Source organism: Penaeus monodon, chromosome 1 (assembly GCF_015228065.2).
Source record: "Penaeus monodon isolate SGIC_2016 chromosome 1, NSTDA_Pmon_1, whole genome shotgun sequence".
NCBI classification, from domain to species: domain Eukaryota; kingdom Metazoa; phylum Arthropoda; class Malacostraca; order Decapoda; family Penaeidae; genus Penaeus; species Penaeus monodon.
The window spans coordinates 21,202,377-21,224,252 of record NC_051386.1 but is presented as its reverse complement, the minus strand read 5'-3'; the positions used below and the strand labels follow the sequence as shown (position 1 = coordinate 21,224,252).

Genomic DNA, 21,876 nt, shown 5'->3' with positions numbered 1-21,876 from the left:
CAAAATTTCCACCCCCCCCAAACCCCCTCCCCCCCCCCCCCCCCCCCCCCCCCCCCCCCCCCCCCCCCCCCCCCCCCACACACACCCCACACACCCCACCCCACAACACACCACCACACACACCAAACACACACACAAAACCCCACACACACACAACACCCCCACACACACTCACACCACCCACACACACACACACACACACCCCCCACACCCCACACACACAAAAAACACACACACTCAAACAAAACACACCCCAAAACAAAAACCCAAAAAAACAAAACAAAAAACAACACACTTTTTTAAAAAAAAAAAAAAAAAAAAAAAATTTTTAAAAAATAAAAAAAACACACCACACAACACAACAACACACACACACACACACCCCACACACAACACACACACACAACACACAAAACATTTCCCCCCCCCCCCCCCCACCCCCCCCCAACCCACCCCCCCCCCCCCCCCCCACCCCCCTCGCCCCTTTCCCCACCCCAAAATCGTTCTCTCTTTTGTTTTTGTTCTTTTTTCCCTTTATTTATTGTTTTTCTTTTTTTTTTTTCCCCCCCCCCCCCCCCCCCCCCCCCCCCCCCCCACACACACACAAAACACACCCCACACAACCCAAAACCCCACCACACACACACCCCCCCAACCCCCACAAACAAAACCACACAACACACCCCACACACACACCCACAAAAACCACACACAACACCACACCCCAAAAAACCACACACACACCACACACACACACACACACCACACACACCCCACACACACACACACCAAAACACCAAAAATTTTTGAAAAAAAAAAAAAAACCCCCACACAAAAACCCCCCACACACACACACAAAACCCCACCCCACCCCACACACAAACACACACACAACACACAAACACAAAAAACAATTTTATTATTTTTTATATATATAAAATAAATATATATTTTATAATAAAATATATATATAAATAAAAACACACACAAAACCACACCACAACAAAACCAACACACCCCCACACCCCAACCCCCCAAAACCCACACACACAAAAACACACAAACACACACACACACACACCCCAAAATTTAAATAAATTAAAATTAAAAAAAAACACCCCCCAAAATAAAAAAACAAAAACCCCCAAACAAAAAAAAAAAACCCCCCCCAAACAAATTAACCAACACCACCACAAAAACCCCAAAAACCCCAAAACCGGGGGGGCCAACCGGACCCCCAACCCAACCACAAACCCCCCAAAAAAACCAAAAAGGGGGGCAAAACACCCAACAACAAAAACAATATTTATATATAATTTATTAATTAATTTATAATTAACAAAAATTTTTTTTTTAAACCAAACAAAAAACAATACAAACAAAACACAAACACACAAAAACATTAAATAAAAATATTATTAAAATTTAATTAAAATTAAAAAACAAATTTAAAAAAAAACCACAACAAAAAAAAAACCAAAAAAAACAAAAGTATTTAATATTTTAATAAATGATATATATATAATATTTTTTAAATATTTTTTTAATAATTATATAATAAATATTATATTTTTCTTTTTTTTAAAAATTAATTACACACAACAACAACCCAACCCACACACAATTTTCTCTATTTTTCCCCCTGTTGTTGTTTTTTGGTTGGGTTTTTTTTTGTTTTTTTTGTTTTGGTGTGGGGTTTTGGATTGTTGAAATTTTTTGGAAAAATGGTTGATTTTTAAATTAAAATTGTTTTTTATCTTTTGGGGTTTTTAAAAATTTTAAAATTATTTTAAAATTCTTAAATAAAAAATTATTATTTTTAAACCTTTTAATTAAAAATTAAATAAAAAATTAATTTTAAAAAAAATTATTAATTTTTAAATTAATTAAAAGGTTATTTTTTAAAAATTTTTTATTTTTGGGGTTTTTTTTTTTTTTTTTTTTTTAAAAAAAAATTGGGTTAAAAAAAATTAAAATTAATATTATATTATATTATTTATTTATTAATTATTATTATTATTTTATTATTTATTATATATTCCAAAAAAAAAAAAAAACATTATTATTATTATTATTTTTTTTTTTTTTTTTTTTTTTTGTTTTTTTTTTTTTTTTATTTTAATTATCAAAACCATTTTTTTTTTTTTTTATTATTTTTTATTTTTATATTATCATTATTTTATTATTTTTAATCTTAAATTTTATTATTTTTTAAAAATATTAAAAAATTTTTAATTGAAATTATAAACATTATCATAATTTTTAATTTTAAAATTTTTATTTTATTTTTATTTTATTTTTATTTTTGTCTTATTATTATTTTTTCATTTTTTTATTTTTATTATTTTTATATTTTTTTTAAATTATAATTATTATTTTAAATTATTTTTAATTTTTTTAATTTTTATTTTTAATTTATTAATAAATTATCTTTTCATTATTTTTTTTTTTAAATTGTGTTTTTAAATTATTATTTTATTACAATTAACCCAACCCCTTTTTTCCAAAAAGAAAGAAAACAATGAAACAAATAACAAACAAAAAAACAAACACAAACAAAAAAAAAAAAAAAAAAAAAACGAACCAAAAAAACAAAAACCCCCACACCCCAAACCCCCAATTTTTTTTTAAACAAATAAAAACACAAAAAAACAAACCCTTAAACGAAAAAGAACATTTTTTTTTATTTATTTTATTTTACCACAAAAATTAAATTCAATTTATTAAAACAAAACCATTTTTTAATTTATCTTACAATTTTTACATCTATCATCTTAAAATTTTTTTTTTAAAAAGGCCGTTTTAAAAATTAAAATTTTTTTATTACAAAACACCCCCAATCCTTTCCCCCAAAACCAAGAAAAAGCCCCAAAAACCAATTTTTACACCAAAGAAACCAAAACCCCCCCACCACCCAAAAAAACCCCCAAAAAAAACCCAACATCCCCCCCAACAAAAAACAAACCCCCCAAAGCCCCCCCCCCCCAACCCGCCCTTCCTAAAAACCAAACGGCCTCCCCCGACGTAAAACCAATTTTTATAACGTTTTTTTTTCGACATTAAAAGGGAGTTTAACCCATAATTTTAAAAACCCAAAAGGCACTGGATTTTTTCATTTGGAAAAAAAACCCCAAACCTTTTTCGAAAAGGAAATTAAAAGGGCTAAATTTCGTTTTTTAAAAAACCGTTTTCCAATAAATTTGGTTTTTTGGGTTTTTTTTTTTTTAATCTTGTCTTTTCTTAGGGTTTTAAATCCCCGGAAAGAAAAAAGGGGAACCCTTCCCTTCAAAATTAAAAAAATTTTTTTTTCTTTTAAAATTTCGTTTTTGAAAAATTAAGGAAAAAAAAATTTTTTGAGTTATTTTTTTTAATTAAGGATTTTTCGTGTGAAAAAATTTTAAAGGCTTTTGGGGGTTTTTTAAAATTTGGTTTTTGGAAAAAAAGGGGTTTTTTTTTGGGAAAATTGGGGTTAAAATTTTTTTTTTTTGGGAATTTTTTTGGTAAAGGGGTTTTTTTAAATTAGGATTCTTTGGGGTTTTCTTAGGTTTTGCAAAGGGAAAATTATTAAATTATTATAATTAATTTGCAATTTTTTTTTTTTTAATTTTTAATTTTTTTAAAAATTAAATTTGTAATTTTTTTTTGGTGATTTTTAAAAATTTTTTTAAAATTTTAATAATTTTTTTTTAAAAATATTTTATAATTAATTTTGTTTTTAAAAACAAAAAGGGTTGGGGTTGATTTTTTTTTTTTAATTTATTTTTTTGTTTTATTTTTTATATATGTTAAAATTTTTTTTTCCCTTTTGTAAAACTTTTTCCCAAAATAAGAGGTATTAATATTTTTCATTCCCAAATTTGGTGTGGGAAAATTTTGGAATTTTTTTTAAGATTTTCTTTTTCCAACCCTTAACTTTAAAAAAGAAAAAAAAAAAAAGAAAAAAATAATTTTTTTCGGGCGGGGAAGGAATGGAAATGAAAACCTTTTCTAATTTCCTTTTCCTTTTTCCCTTTTTTTTGTTTTTATTTAAAGGGGGAAAAAAAAAACTTTGCCCCAAGGAAGGCATAAATTTTTTGGGGGTTTTATATAAATTTTTTTATTTTATTTGAAAATTTGCCATTTTAAAAAGGGTTTAAAATAAACCAAAAGGAAAAAAAAGGAAAAGAAAAAATAATTTTGGGTTCCCCCGGGAAATAAAAATGGCGGTTATTCTTTTGGGTTGGGGTTACCAAAAAATTTTCCAAAAAGGGCCAGACCAGATTTGGGGGAAAGGGTTTTTTGGTTTTTTTTTTTGGAAAATTTCCTTTTTGGGGGATTTTTTTAATAAAGGGAAAATTATGGTTTTTGGTTTCCTTGGAATAATCCATTTTTTGGGGTTTTTGGGGTTTTTCATTTATTTTTTTTAAAGGTTTTAAGCCCAGTTTTACGGGTTGGCTTTTTTTTTTTTGGGGAAAGAATGGTGGTAAAAAGGAAAATTGGAAGAAGGGCAGGGAAAAACCATTTGGTTTGAATTTTCGGTGTTTTTCCCAAAACCCGTTTTTCAGTTGGGGGTTTTTTTTTAAGGAAATTGGGGTCCGGGAAAAATTGACAAAAAATGCAGGGGGGGAAAAACCCATGTTAGATTTTTCCCCAAAAATTTCGGGGGGTTAAATTTTTTTTTTAAATAATTTTTGGGAAAATTTTTTTCCAAAATGAGAAAAGGGAAGGTCAAGTTTTTAGGGAAATTCTTTTTGTTTTTAAAATTTTTGGGGAAAGTTTTTCCCTTTTTAATTTTTACAAAATTATGTTCTTTTTTTGGAAATTGTAAGCCCCACTTTTTCCCTTTTACCAAAAAAATTTTTCCTTGGGCAAACGATCTTAGATCAGTTTTTTAAAATTTTTTTTAAATTTTTTTTTTTTTTAAATGGGAGACTGGTCATCGTGTCCCTCACTCTTCACTCACTGCTTCATCGGTTACAAGAAAGGGACTAGGGATCACAAAGGTAGGACTGGTATATAGATAGTTATAGCCCGAAGATAGATGGGACCCAATAGATAGATAGATAAAACCCACTTTCCCACATAAAATAAAAAAAATACTTTACACGTCCCCTTCTTTAAATTTTTAAACCCTTTAAACCCTTTACATGCCTTTAGACTATATGAAAATCACTTGAACTTTTTCAGAGTAGTAATAAATGACAACTCTTCAGCTTCATCAGCTCAGTATGTATAAATCTATTATAGAGGGCAACATCAATGGACTGCTAGGTAGCTCATACTGTAGCCACAGGTTTAGGGATCAATAACATGTAAAGAAGAAATGTAAACCAAACTTTAATAAGCAGTCATCCAATGTGTGATGATTTAATTAATCATGAAATAGACTAGCATGAATGCTTAATCTAAATTTAAAATATGTAACACTATATATATATATATATATATATAATATATATAATTATATATATTAACTTTATATATATATATATATTATATATATATATTATATATATAATATAAAATATATAAAATATATATATATATATATTTTAATATATATATACCCATTATATACAATATTATATATAATACTCTGTGATAATGCAAAGAGGAAATACACAGTTATATTGAGTGTATGTAGAAATGAATATACATTAGAATTATTAACATACATTAGTATTATTAATATGAAATTTATTTTTATTGCTTTTACTAACATTGTCCTAATAATTGTTTGTGTCATTGTAATCTTTCCTCTCAACAGATGGAATCAGTAAGCCGTCGCTCAACCACAACAGAGGATTACCATCCACTCTCACCAGGATCTGAAGCACACTGGGAAGTTGTGGAACGGATTTTGTTTATATATGCCAAGCTCAATCCAGGACAGTCGTATGTGCAAGGGATGAACGAAATTATTGGGCCCATTTACTACACATTTGCCAGTGACCCCAATGAAGGTTTTAGAGGTAAGGTGTACATACTTTTTAATGAATTTGTTTTGGTTTGCTTGGTTTCATGTATTTCTGAGCTCTTGTGAATTATTTGTATGCATATATTATGTATTTATGAAGGCCTTGGTTGTGTATGTGGAGCTAAGTATGGGGAAAGAAATTGAAAGTTTTTACTTTTTTCAGTGACAGTTTTAACCCAAAATAGAATAGGGATTTTAAAGGGAAAAGCTATAGAGTAAGTGGGTTCAATATGCTCCAATAAATAGAATTTCAGCATGATACATTTTCGAGAGATGAGATGATAAAAATGGGCTCTAATAAGGAAAACATCTTTGTAGAGTTTGAATTGTTTTTTGTTTGAAAAATTATTATTTTACTTATTTTCTATGAATTTGAAACTATAGGTATTGGTTTTACACATATTTTATTACCAGTATGGTTTACTTTGTTGATATTTTTTATTAATGTCACAATTTGTATGAAGTGATGCTTTTCCATAATTCATATGTTCATTTCTTAGTATAACAAGTAGAGTATAGTATGTTAGAATGCACCTTTCCATAAAGACTTGTCAGGTTTGGTCATGTAATCCTGAAAGGAAAAGCATTTGGTTTTAAATTTAGATACAGGTTTATATTGCCATACAGTTCATTTATTATATTGATGTGTTTTTTTTACCCACTAAAAAGGTGATTTTATTTTTTGGTTTTTTGGAAAATTTTAAATACTGAGTAAAAAAAGTGTAATGATAACTGGTGTGTTAAGTGAATGTTTCATAAAGAAATGTGTTATTCTGAATCAGAAATTCAGAATTATATATTCTCTTTCATCAAACAAATAATAATAATAATAATAATAATAATAATAATAATAATAATAATAATAATAATAATAATAATAAATAATAATAATAATAACACAAAATATAATTTTTATTGATTTTGTTTTTCCCGTTATCCACAAGTGTCCCTAACCCATTGTCCCCTAACAAAATCCAAAAATTTAAATTAAAGGGGGTAAATGTAATATCAACCAGAAGGAATTACAATTTGTCAAAAATTTTTTAGGAAAAAAAATTTTGTAAAATGAAAAATCAAAAAGGGATGGAAGTTTAGTGGGAAACTTTGCTTTAATGATTTGCGGTATGTGTGAAGGGGGCCTTCTTTATTTCCCTTTAACATTTTAAATGAAGTGGAACAGATTATTGTATTGAAGGACTTCTCTCACAGATGTAACCATGAATAACTTTTTTTTAGGAATTTAGCCTCTTGAAGGGACAACATTGGTGATTTTTGTGTTTTGTCTGATTGTTATTCGTGATCAGCCCTCTGACAAGGAGTGTAGAAACTCTTTACAGACCAGTTATTTGGTATTATTGAATATAGTATGTATGTATTCAGATTTTATTTGTAGACTTGTTTTCTAGAAAATAAGATGACATGTTTACAGCATGTTGTAGATAATTTTTACATTCATAATTTTTTTTTTTTATTGACCCAGATTTACCAGATTTTATAGACAGTCATAAAAGTTATAAAATATATATATTTATTATATATATATATATATATATAAAATCTATATTTATATATTATATATATATATTTTAGGTATGTATGTATATATTTTGTTTTTTTTTGTTTTTTTTTGTTTGTTTTTTTGTTTTGTTTTTTTTTGTTTGTTGTTGTTTTTTTTGTTGTAAAAAATAAAAAAAATTGAAAATTTAAAAGGGTTTAAAGGGAAAAAAAAATGGGAGAGCATTTTTTTTTGTAAAGATCTCAGTATGGATTCCCTGTAATTATTTTGGGGCCAAATTTTTCCTTTTGAACTTTTCCCCCCAAAGAAATGGCTGAAGCTGACTGCTTCTGGTGCTTCATCTCACTGATGGGCGAGATAAGGGACTTCTTCATTCGCACACTGGATGAGAGCGAAAGTGGCATCGGTGCGATGATGAATAGGCTAATGGCTAACCTCAGGCAGCATGACCACCAACTCTGGGACCGGCTGCGTGTCCAGGAGCTCAAGCCGCAGTTTTTCAGCTTCAGGTAGTCTGGTTTAGATGCTGGTCTAGAAAGTTTCTGAGTTTTTTTTTTATGGGCCCTTATGTAAAGGAAAATGATAAACCCCCTATTTGGGTGAAATTTTTTTTTTAAAAAGATTTATGATGGTAATGGGATACTGTGTTTTGTGTTCCTTTAGAATGACATGAAAGTATCATTAACCATAATAGTGTAAAATTCTTATCTTCAGATTAGAAAAATATTATGAAACTTTACCCACAAAGATCCAGGAAAAAAAGATATCACTTTCACTCTTGATTTTATTTGAATTAAACAACAATGTAATTAAGCAGTCACATTTTTTCAAGAGTTATAATAAAGAACAACAGATTCTTGTAAGGTATAGTAATATCTTTTTTTTTTTTTTTTTTTTCATGTTCTTCATCAGATGGTTGACCCTTCTGTTGTCCCAGGAGTTTGACCTCCCAGACGTCATACGGGTGTGGGACTCCCTCTTTGCTGACTCTAACCGCTTCAGTTACCTCATCCAAGTGTGCACTGCGATGATGGTGTATGTATCTCCCTTGAAGCTTTTTAGTTTTGTGTATATTTCTCTCACCCAGGTATTTGCCAATTAACATTGTGTTTTTTTAAAGATTTCCTGTTTTCCCTTTTAAATAGCACTGAATTTTTTTTTTTTAGAAAATTTTTTGGGTTTTGAAATGATATAAATGAGATTTTTTTGAAAAGCTAAAGGTCTTTTGTTGAATTGCATCTTTAATTGGCAGGACACAGCGAGATGTTATGATGGAAAATGATTTTGCTGGTAATATGAAAATACTACAGGTAAGATTAATATCTCAATGTTTGGGTGAAGAATTTTAACAATATAGGTTTTATATTATTGTTGTTATTATTAGTTTATTATTGTTGTTGTTTTTTTTTGGTTCCTTTAAAATTCCCTTATTATTGTTGTTGTCTTTTTTAATATCTCAGTGTTTGGTGAAATTTTTTAACAATATAGGTTTTATATTATTATTGTTATTGTTGTTATTATTAGTTTATTATTGTTGTTGTCCTTTTTATTGCTATTGTTTTTTATTAGTTGTTGTTTTTCAATGTTTTTATTGTTTCTATTCTTTTTGTATTTTTATTGGTTATTTTTATTGATTATATATTTTTTATTATTAATGTAGCTTTTTAATTGTTGTTGTAATTATTATTATTATTATTATTATTATTATTATTATTATTATTATTATTATTTATTGTTTTCTTTTAATTATTATCATTGATGTTTTTATTGTTCTATTGTTATTATTATTGTTAAAAATACCAATAATAACTTTTTAAAATTTTTATGTTTTTAAATTTGGTTCATTTTTTTGGGTTTTTTATCATTTTTTTTTTATTATTAATAAATATCATTATTATTGTTTTTGTTGTTGCTATTATTGTTATTATTATTACTTCAATCTCTATTATGATATTAGAGTTGTTGATAATAATAATAGTTACAATTGCTTCATTACTTTGTGGTTTTTTGATTATATCATTGTTTCATTGTTTTGTTATTTTTTTCCCTTATTTTTTTAAAACCCTTTTATTTTAATATTACTGTTGTTATTAAACATTATCACTAATATTACTATTATTATGAAAGATTATTACTAATATTACTATATTGATATTAAACATTATTACAAATATTACTATTGTTATAAAAAAGTTTTCTAATATTCTATTTTTAGGAAACTTATTTTTAACTTTTTAAATTAAAAAAAATGGGCCCCAATCCTATTATTTATTTTTATTATTACCACTTTTATTGTGATAATGAAAGCATGGAAATTAGTGCTGACACCCTCTGTATCCTTTCCCTAAAACCCTGTCTCTTTTTTCCATGGCAGCATTACCCTCCAGGCGATATCCAGGTGCTCCTGAGCAAAGCCACAGAGCTGGTGGAGAGCAATGGTGAGGCAGGGATTGGCACTGAGGCATCAAGTTGACACTTCCAATCTGCATCTTACGAGGAACCCTACAGCAGCACTAGGGCTATGATTTAAGTGAAGTGAGAGTAGTTATCTGATTAATTTCTTTTTATTTGCTTATTTTAATTTTTTTTTGTCCTCTTTCTAATATTTTTTTTTGGGCCCAAAAAGTGAAAGGCCCAAAGATGGTGTTGTGAGTAAGATAAAAAGGGAAATTTTTTCTATATTTGTATACGTTTTTATTACTATTAATGTTATATATATTTTTTTCTTTTGTATTTGAAAATTATATTTTAGAAGGGGACTGATCAATATGGTCACAAAGATATATTAATTTGAGAAAGGGGTTTTCTTAATTGGGTTACATGATCAGTGTTAAGTGAGAAGTTTGTCATATCAACATTCACATGCACACGCATATTTGCATAAACATTCATGCCTGCATGCACATTCATACCCCCCCCTTCCCCTCCCCCCCCCCACCCCCCCCCTAAGACAAAATACCCCACATACCCACCCACACCTACCCCCACCCCCAAACCCCCCACCCCCACCCCAAAAAACCCACACCCACACCCACCCCCCACCCACACAAAAACACATGCACAGACATATGCTGCCCCTAAATAAGATTTGCCCAACCCTTTGTGAAAAAAGGGATAAAAGCAGCTACTTAAAACCTTTTGGGCCCACGAAGTCTGAAAAGTGGGGGTAGGGGGTTATTTAAGATATAACTTCTTTATACAGCTCAAAATAAGTTTCTTTAACATGAATGTTTTACAGAGTCAGACATTGCATGTCAGGAGGCTAAAAACAACCATGAAAAAAAGACATTGATGAAAGAAAAAGAAAAAAATTCACTTGATTTCCTAGCACAATTTTTATGCAAAATGTATAATATAGGTGATAATAATGATATAGATTTCTGGTGTGGGTAATATAGTGACAGACACTGTACCCATTATAAATTCACAAGAGAATTCTTACTCGTGTCTTTCTGAACAATTCATTGTTTTTGTAAACCATGATGAAAGGGCCGTGGGTCATGGCTCAAAATGCAAGTGCGTAGGAGTGCGTAGAATGTCTTCTTTAGGTGGATGTCATTTGTAAATAGAATGATTTATTTCAGACACAAACTGTGACATATACATTATATACTAATAATTGTGATATTCAGGGAGTTTCTAGATAGTTATCTTTTAAGGGATATTATGAGAAATACCAATCATTACTGAAGCCTAGAAAAAAAAGAAAAATATCAATCAATCAATAAATTTCTAAAAGATGAGCAAAAGGAAGGAAGAAAGAAAGAAAGAATGAAAAAAATAAACGGACCAACTGCAATAAGATGATGTCACCAGTATGACAAAATAACTGATTATTGTAATTTCAGCCAGAGTGATATACATCATCAGGCTTCAAGCTGATTGCCAGCCTTTGCTTGTGTTTAACTTTAAACCATATTTTAAAACTTAAAAAAGTATTTCCCAATTTTAATTTAAAGAGGCTGACTCCACCATGGATCAGACAGGGCTGTGAGTAATGTAATGATAAGGGCAGTTTTGTGGGAGATTAAAAACATTTTTGTAACTGTATGTGACAAAGGATATATAATATAGATGAAGTGCTGTGTGATTTTTATATTTTAATATGTTTTTATTTTTCATATATTTATTTATTTGATTTGATTTTATTCTGCTTTTTTGTATGATGTTTAGAACACTTGTTATGTTACTGCACTATGTTCCCTTCTGATGATTTTTTCCTTAGATGTAAAGGGACAATTTGGTTGAAAATTTTGGGTTTCGGGTTTCCTTTTTAAAATGGTTGCCAGGGGGAAGATATAATTGTTTTACCATTAATTGCTTAAAGTATAAACTATTCATTTATGAAACTGTTTAAGATTTGAATCCTTATGTTCTGAGTTACAGAGCTGACCAGTTACCTTACAGTACTTGTTATAAGTGTTTTTTTTTTTTTTTTTTTTTTTAATATGTTTTTGTGAAACTACTCCCTCTGCTTATTTTTTTTGACCCTCTTCCATGAAGCTAAAGGGTTTAGAATGTAAAATCTAGTATTTAGTCGACAGATTCATTTTTCATTCTTCAGCCATCATTTCATTGATATCATATAAGTCTTCTAAGTTCTCCTCAGAAGATTACTGTATTTTCAGTCTTTTTTCTACTCTGTGTATAGGATCAACCCATTATTATTCTGACTTGCGTTTACATCAAATGTCATTAGACATTAGATATTGTTAGCCAAGCAAGTTGTTTATTGTCTGTTTCTTGTTCTTGGAAGTAATTGAAAAAAGGGATGTTCCAAAACAGAGTTGAGAAATGTATTGTGAAAATCGTTTACTCTTTTGACAAAAATTTCTATTATTCCTGTAAATTTCAGTAAAAAAAAAATTGTAAAAAAAAAAAAACCTGCCTTATAATTTTTGCTTTCAGGTTTCAAAAAAACTTAGAGTTTTGGGGCTATTTCCCAAACAGCTTCTTGGGTTTTGGGAAAAGTTTTATAATGCCATGCTAAATTTTAATGTTTAAATTTTCCATATGACATATCTTTTTTTTTGGGGATGGGGGATATTTCAGTGTTTCCCCAAACCACCACGGTTTTAGTTCTGTCCCCTGTATTTTTTTGTAAATTTTTGTTACATACAGGGGGCTCCACATGTGCTCACCCGCAAGGAGTCTATCAGTAGTTCCTAGTACCAAACCCTGATTTCCCCATTCCTTAAAGGGCAGGAAAATGTTTTTTCTTTTTAATACTATTGATATCAAAACTGTTATTATTTTACTGATGTTAGGGGTTTTGAAAATTTTTATCAAAAAACTTTTGGGAAACATTTGAGAAGATGAAAATTTAAATTTAAAAAGCCTTTCCAAAAATCAAGGAAAAGGGGAAACAGGTGAGATAGGTAGGACTAATAACTGATTCCCCAGTGACTAAGCACTTGTAGATTCATCTATGTGTAAATACAATGAACTTGTATTACAAAGGGCATGGCATGTATTCATGCTATACGTGCCAGTTGGGTTAAAACATGAAAGGAGATTTATTACCCTTTTTTTTCCCGTAGAAAAAAATGTGGGTGTCTATTTTTCATTTCCGGGTTTTATCTATTTAGGGTTAAACTTGTTTTTAGTTATAAAAAACCCAAAATTTTTTTAAATGGAGAGGGGGTTTCTATTTGGGGGGAAAACAGTTTGAAATATGGACATTGGTTTCAAAAAATGCTGAAATGGGAAAAAAGAAGTATCCCGAAAGATTTTAGTTAGCTGCAAATTACTTACATACTCCTCTTGACTGGAGGCTTGGTACTTACTTTGTGCTCTTCAGTTTAATTTTCAGTTCAAGTCACAAGAGTTCAAATATTTGCTCTGGAAAAACCCTTAAAGGGCCAGAAAAAAATTAGTTTTTAAACCTTTCAGTGTCCCTGCAATAACTGTGCGGTTGTGTTGTGCATGAGGACGAGTTCATAATACTGCACAACTTGCAACTCACTAGCTGATCACAATAATGTACTCAGACTCAGGTCCTATGATGCTAGTATAGATGAGGAAAAGCAAAAGCCTATGTTAAAACAAAAATATAAGAAGATGAAATATAAAAGTAAACATGACTCTTTTGAAGGATTATATTAACAAGTGCAAAGGGGTTAAACTGAAGCCCTTTTACCCGAAGAGGGGAAACCCCCAAATAAAAAAGGTTTTTTTTTGGAAATGTAACAAATATTTTTATTTTTTTATAGGTATGTAATGTATTTTTAAAAATTTTGAAAACTTCAACTCAAGGGCACACACGCAATAAATTTATTTTATATATTATAAAATATTAGATAAAATATATATTAACATATATATTTATATATATTATATTATAATATGAAATATATATACAATACATAAAATATACATATATAATTTTATATAATTTTATATATATACATATACATTTTACATTTATATATATTTCATATACATTATAAAATATACATATACATATACATATAATATAAAATATATACATTTCCCTATATATAATATATATATATATTAATATATAATGTATGTATTATGATATGTATATGTATATGTAATGTAATGTATAAAAATATATATATATTATATGTATATGTATATGTTTTGGGTTTTGTATATGTATATAAAATGTTAGGGATATGTAAAATGTATATGTATATGTATATTTTATATATATTTTTTATGTATATAATATATATATAATGTATATGTATATATATAATATATATATAAAAATATATATTAAAATATACTATCATTAATATCATATATAATATACATTAAAACATATACATATATATATATATATATATATATACATTAATTTTAAAATATTTCTAAATAACATACATTAATCCAAAATAATATACTATATATATAAAAAATTTTATATATATATATATTTTATATTTTTATAATATTTTTTATATAAATATTAAAACCCCTATTTTTTCCATATATGTATATTTTATATATGTGTGTATATATAAAAAATTAAATTTTATGTAATATAAAAAATTATATATTTAATAATTTATAATATTATATATATTATGTATGTATATATATGTTTTGTTATATGTAAAAAATTTTATATATATATATATATATATTTTATATATATAAATATATATATTATTATATATATATATATATATATATAATTTTTATATATATTTTATATATATATTATATATTATAAATTTTATATATATATTTTTAAAAATTTTATAAATATATATTTTATAAAATATATAAATATATATAAATTAAAATTAAAATATATATAAATATATAAAATATATATATTATATAAAATATATTTTATTTTATATATATATTAATATATATATAAAAATATATATAATATATTATGAATATATAAAATTTGTAAGTTTTTTTATATATTTTTGTATGTATTATATAGTTAAAGGATATATATATGTAAAGTATTTAAAATGTATGTATATATATATATGTATGTAATATATATTAAAGTTGTATATTTTATATGTAGTATATATATATAAAAATATGTATGTATATATATTTTAGGGAAAATAAGTATATATGTTAAGTTATGTATATGTAATGTAAAAGTAAAATGTATTGATATGTAAAATGTAAAATGTATATGTATATGTATTTGTATATGTATTGGGATTGTATAAAATTATATATATATATATAATATATAAAATATAATATATATATATATTGGTGTGTGTGATATATTATATTTTGTAAAAAAAAGTGTATAATATGTTATATATGTGTATATATATGTATATATATGTTTTATATGTGTATATATATGAAAATATTATCATATATATATATGTATATATATATATATTAATAATATTTTATATAATATATATTAATATATTTTATATATATATATTTTATAATTTATATATACAATATTTTATATATATATATATATATTTTTATACATATATAAATATATATTTTTTTTATATAAATATATGGATGTATGTATATATATTTTATTAAAATATATATATATAATATAAATAAAGTATAAACATATATAAAATGTAAAACATATAATGTTTACATATATATGTTACATTATATATGTAACATTTTAAAAATACATATATATGTTTTACTAAAATTTACAATATATATAATATTTTATAACACATATATCAATATATTACATATAAAAATATAAAATACATAAAATATACATAATATTATGTATATATATACATAATTTATATATAAAATATATATATATATATATATTTATATATATATTAAAATATATATATATGTATTAAAATAAAATTTCACAAAACATATAATAACATATATATTAATAATTATAATATATATATATATAAAATACATATTTCATTTTACATTTTTAAATTATATATAGTATATAATATATATATATAAAAAATACATATATATATTTATAATATATATATATATATATAAAATATATATTATATAATATATATATATATAAAATATAGGTTTTTATTGATAAAAATATATAATATATATATATAAATATATATATTATATTTTAAAAATAAATTTTATATATTATATATATTAATATAATATTTTATTTTATATATTAAAATATTATTTTATATTTTATATATATATATTTTTATATATTTTATATATTATATATATATTAAAAATATATATTATATTAAAATTTTTATTTTATAAAATATATATAAATAATTATAAAATATTAATTTTATATAAATATTTATAATATATTTTATATAAATATAATATATATATAATTTTATTTTATATATTTTTATATATATTTTTATATATATATATATTTTTATTTTTAATATATAAAATAATATATTTATGTTTTTATTTTATATTTTATATATATATATATAATATATATGGGGTTGATTATATTTTTAAAAAAAAATTTTATATATAAAAAAATATTTATGTTATATTTATATTTTTTATATTATTAAAATTTAATATTTTATTATATATAAATTTTAAAATTTTTATATATACAATTTAAGGATAAAATATATATATAATATATATATATATATATTATATTTTATATTATAAATATTTATATATATATATATAATATAAAAAAATATATATATTATTTAACAATAAAAATTATTATATATAAAATAAATACTTTAATTTATTATTATATATTTTTTTAAAACTTATTAATTTTAAAAATATTATATATTGTTATATTTTTATTAATACAATATTTAAATCTTATAAAGATATATAAATAAATTATTAAAATATTAAATAATATATATATTGTATAAATAATTATAATTATAATAAAAATATAAAAAATAATTAAATATAATAAGAAAATATACATATATATGTATTAAAATATTAATATAATATCATTTTTAAATATATATAATATTATATAATTAATAAAGGGGAAAGCAATAATAATATGGGATATATATTATATTAATAATTATATATATATAATAAATATAATTAATATAAATATAAAAATATATATAAGGGATAATATATATATATAAAAAATAATATATATATATATATATAAATATAAAAAATAAAAGGAATAATAATTTTAAAAATATTTTATAAATTATAAATATATAAAATGTATATATATTTAAATATATATAAGATATATATTTTATATTTTAATAATAAATTAAAATATATATATCTTATATTCCATAATCCAAAATATATATATGCAATATATATTTAATAGAAAATAAATATAGATATAATATTTTAATATATTAATTTTATATATATATATAAACCTATTATATTCCCGATATATTTTAAATATTAATTTTTAATAAATACTATTCACTATAATATTATATTTAATTTTTAAAACATTTTTCTATATAGATAATTTTTATAGAATTATAATTATATATATATATTAGATATTTTATAAATTTTATATATATTATATCTATTATTTTTATATCTTTTATATATATAATTTTTATATATATATTTTTATATAATTTATATATATTATATATTATATGATATAAAAATTTTATATTATAAAATAATTATATTTTTATATATTTTATATATTTATATATATTTTAAAAATATTTTATATAATATATATATATATATATATAAATTTAAATAGATTTTTTTATATTTTATATATTTTTATATATTATAATATATTTTTAAAATTATATATATATTATATATGAAAATAAAATTTTTATATAATATATTTTAATTGTAACTTTTTTATATATTTATTTTATATTTTTATATAGTTATTATTTTACTCTATATTTATTTAAATTTTAATATATTATATATTATAAAATTTTATATAATATATTTATATTTTATATATATATATAGGATATATACTATTATTTAAAATTTATATATAATTTTATATATATTTTATAATTTATTTTATTTTTTTTATTTTTATTATAATTTTATATATTAAAATATTATATTATATATATTTTAGAAATTTTATTTTTTTTAACCTTTCTATATAATTATTTTATTATATCTTGAAAATTTAAAATTTTTATTTTTAAAATATATATATATATATATATAGATATTATATATATTTTATATTTTTTATAATTTTATATATTTTTATATTATTTTTATATTATTATTTATTTTTTTTATAAAAATGTATTTTATTTTATATATATAGTATTTTAAAATTTATCTTATATATTAAAATAATATAGATATATTATGGGATATATTTTTATAGGTTTTTAAATTTGTTTTTATTATTTTGATTGATAAGATATTTTATTATAATTTGATAAAATTTTTATTTGCTATAAAAGATATATATTAAAATATTTATACTTTATAAATATTTTTATTTTTTAATTTAATTTTTTTATATATATTTTTTTTATATTTTTTAATATCCTTTTATCTAAAATATATTTTAATATAAAATTTTATATTATATAATATTTCTATATTATTTTCTTATATAATTTTACAGGAATTTTTTTAAATATTTTTTAAATTTTTTATTTTATTTTATATAATTTTTTTTTTTATAATAATTATTTTTAAAATTTAATTAAAAATTTTATGTTTTTAAATTTTTAAATTTTATATATTTAAATATAAGGGATATAAAAAATTTTTAAAAATTTATTTTAATTAAAAATTTTAAAATATTATTTTATATATTTTTTTTGAATTTTCATAAAATGGGAAAGATTTTTGTATTATATAAAAAGAACTTTTAAAATTTTTTATTATTATAGGTATATTTATTGATTAATTTGTATGGAAAATTTTGTATATTTTTTGGGGAAAAAATATTTAATGTTTTATATGTAAAAAATTATAATTTTAAAGTATAAAATTAAAATATTTAATATAAAGAAATTTAATTTTTTAAAGAATAAAGTTATTATGGATTTTTGTTAAATAAGATTTAGTTTTATAAATTGGAAAAAGATTTTTTATAAATTTTTAATTTATTAAAAATGTATAAATAATTTTGTTTTATATTAATTTATTTTTTTTAATAATTTTATTTATATATTTTTAAATTAAAATAGAAGCCACAAAGGAATTTTGTTTAAAATTTTTTTTTTAACCTTTTTTATGGGAATAGACCTTTTTTGGGATTATAATTTTTTAAGGGCCCGGGTTTTGGAAAATTTTAGAAATAATGGGGAATTTGTTAAAAAAAATTGAAATGATAGAAAAAAATTTTTCGTTCAATAACAGTTTTTTAAAACCAAAGTCCCCCGGAAATTTTCCTGCCCTTTTAATTTTTGTGAAATTTTTCAGAATTTTTTAAATTTTAAAAAATGCTTGCCAAAAAGTTTTTTTATAATTTTTGTGCCAGTTTTTTCTTTCAAAAATTTGGGGGGGGAATTTTTTTCCCCCCCAAAACTAAAATAAGAAGGGGTTTAAATTTTTATTATGAATTTTAAATTCTTTGTTATCCTGTAAAGGAAATTTAAAAACAAAAATTTTCAAAAAATAGGAAAAGGTTTAAAAGGGGAAAAAATTTCATTTTTTTTAAAATCGTCATTTTAAAAAATAAAGTAAATTTTTAAAAAACATAAAGCCCCAACCTCTTTTTTTTAAAGAACTGAAAGGTATTTCCGCGTATTTAATTCCTTTTGCCAATAACCCCTTAGGTTTTGGAAAATTTAAATGTTGGGAAAAAATTTTTTTTAACAAAATTTTATTCCCCGTTAAAATTGGGATAAAACCCCAATTTGTTTTAAAAGGTTTTTTTGTTTCCCGAGGAATTTTAGAAAAGATGTGAAAGGGAAAAAATTTTAAAAAAAACCCGTGATTTTTTTTTTTCCGAGAAAACCCCAAGCCCCTAAAAATTTTGGGGGAAAAAATTTTAAATAAAAATTTAAAAAGGAAACAGGTTTAAAAAATTTTTAAAATTTTTTAAATTTTATTTTATTTTAAAAAAAAAAAAAAAAACCCAAAAAAAAAAAAAAAAAAATTTTAAAAAGTTTATTTTGGAAATAAAATTTGTTTTTTCCCAATGTTTCAGGGTTTAATTCTTAAAATTCCCAGGAAAAGGTTGCTAAATTTTAAAATTTTTGTGAAATTTCCCCAAATTTTTTCTGTCAAGTTTGGGTTTCCCCCCAAAAATTCAAAGGTAAACTTTATACCCCAAATTTTTTATTTTTTTAAATTTCAGGTTTTTTTTTTTCCCCCTATAAAAATATGGGTTTGGGATTTTTATTAAAGCTTTTAATAAATTAATTTTTTTTTATTTTTCATAAGAAAAGAATTAAATTTTCAAATTATTTTTTTCCAAAAATTTAGGGAAAAAGGGGAAAAAATTAAAAGGTTTTTAAATTTCATTTTTCTTACCAAATACCATTTTTTTTCCCCTAAATAAAAATTAATACATTACCAAAAAGCTCCCTTTTTAAAAAAATTTTAAAATAAATTTTTTTAAAAGGTATTTATCTTTTAAAAAAAAAGTTTTTTTTAAAATTGTTTAACAAAAAAAATTTTGTTTTAAAAATCCCTTTTTTATTTTTTTAAAAAATTTTTTTTTATTGCCCGTTTTTAAAAAGGCCCCGGTAAAAAAATATTTTGGGGAATTTTTCCCCCCCTTTTTGGTTTTCCCGGGGTTCTGTGTTTGGTGGGTTTTGGCCTCTTTGGGCCGTATTTTTTTTTCCAGCCAAATTGGTTTTCCCTTTGGGCCGTCTCTTTTTGGGGACCCTGGTTTGCTTTTTAAACCCCAAATTTTCCTTTTTTCCCTTTCCCTTTTTCTCGCTTTTTGCCCTTTTGGACTTCTTTCATTTTCCATTTGCCTTGTTAAAGCTTTTTGGGTTTTTTGGTCCCATTGGTTTGTTTTTTGCTCAATCCCGGGTTTGCCCCCCTTTTTTAATAAACTTTTTGCCAGCCCCCCTTTTGGTTCCTTTTTCTTTTGTGTCTTCCCCCATTTTTTTCTGTCCGTTTTGTCCTCGTTGCCGGCCCCTATCTTATAATGCCAAATTTTTCTTTAATGGTTGTTTTTTGGCCCTTTATTTGGTTGGTTTTCTTTCCCTGCCCGCTGGCGGGGTTTTTCCCCCCCCCCAAAAACTGTTTTTCTTGCAATTGTTATCTTTTTTCTTATTCCCTTGAAACTTTTTTCCTTTCCCTTTTTTTCCTAATTGGGGAATTTTTCCCTTTCCTTGGCCCTTTTTTTCCTTTTTCTTCCCCCGTTCCCCATTTTCCTGCCTTCCCTATTCGTTTTTTCAATTCTTCAACTCCCGTTCTATCCTCCCTTCCTTGTGGCCTTTTATCCTTTTTTCGTTTGTAATCTTGTCCCCCCGTCTGTGCCCTTTTGGGTTTTTTGGTTTTTTTTACTTTCTCTTTCCTGCTGTTTTTTAAAAACAACCCAACTCGCCCGGGGGTGGTTTTTATTGTTCCTTCTCTTTTTGGCCTTTTCCGTTCTGTTCGTCTTTGCCCCTCCTGTGGCCGTTCGTCCGTGCCTTTTGCCCGTTCTTGGGGCTGTTTCCGTTCCCGTGCCCCCCTCTGTGTCCGTCTCTGTCCCCGGGTTTTTCCCGTATCCTGTTTTTGTCCTTTTCCCTTTTTCCCCATTTTTTCTGTGTCCTTTCTTGTGCCGGGATCGTTTCCGGGGGCCTTGGGGTTGGGGGGGCCCCCCCCAACTTTAAAAAAAAAAATTTTCCTTTTCGGGTCCGTTTTTGCATGCCTTTTCTGGTTTTTTTTGGAAATTTTCCGTTCCCTTTAAAACTGGGGGGGTTCATTTCCGGTCTTTGGCCCGGTTTTTTTTCTGTGTTTCAGGCCAAAAATTTTTTTTCAGGGCTTTCCCCCTACCCCCCCTTTTTTGGTTACCCCCTATTTTGGTCCCTTTTGTCTTGTGCCT

At 24.1% G+C, this 21,876-nt stretch overlaps 1 protein-coding gene across 1 annotated transcript; it reads left to right on the top strand.

The window, feature by feature from the left end:
• Nucleotides 1-4,913: 4,913 nt before the first annotated feature.
• LOC119570046 (TBC1 domain family member 13-like) lies at nucleotides 4,914-11,730 on the top strand. Its single transcript, XM_037917977.1, has 6 exons — nucleotides 4,914-4,982; nucleotides 5,747-5,951; nucleotides 7,780-7,981; nucleotides 8,385-8,507; nucleotides 8,725-8,782; nucleotides 9,847-11,730. Exons 2-6 carry the CDS (start codon nucleotides 5,747-5,749, stop codon nucleotides 9,943-9,945), a joined length of 687 nt encoding a protein of 228 aa, XP_037773905.1. The 5' UTR covers nucleotides 4,914-4,982; the 3' UTR covers nucleotides 9,946-11,730.
• Nucleotides 11,731-21,876: the final 10,146 nt, after the last annotated feature.

Coding starts and splice junctions, on each gene's coding strand:
- LOC119570046 (XM_037917977.1), top strand. CDS start 5,747: ATGGAATCAGTAAGCCGTCGCTCAACCACAACAGAGGATTACCATCCA. Junction 7,982..8,384: donor CCGCAGTTTTTCAGCTTCAG/GTAGTCTGGTTT, acceptor GTTCTTCATCAG/ATGGTTGACCCTTCTGTTGT. Junction 8,783..9,846: donor GTAATATGAAAATACTACAG/GTAAGATTAATA, acceptor TTTCCATGGCAG/CATTACCCTCCAGGCGATAT.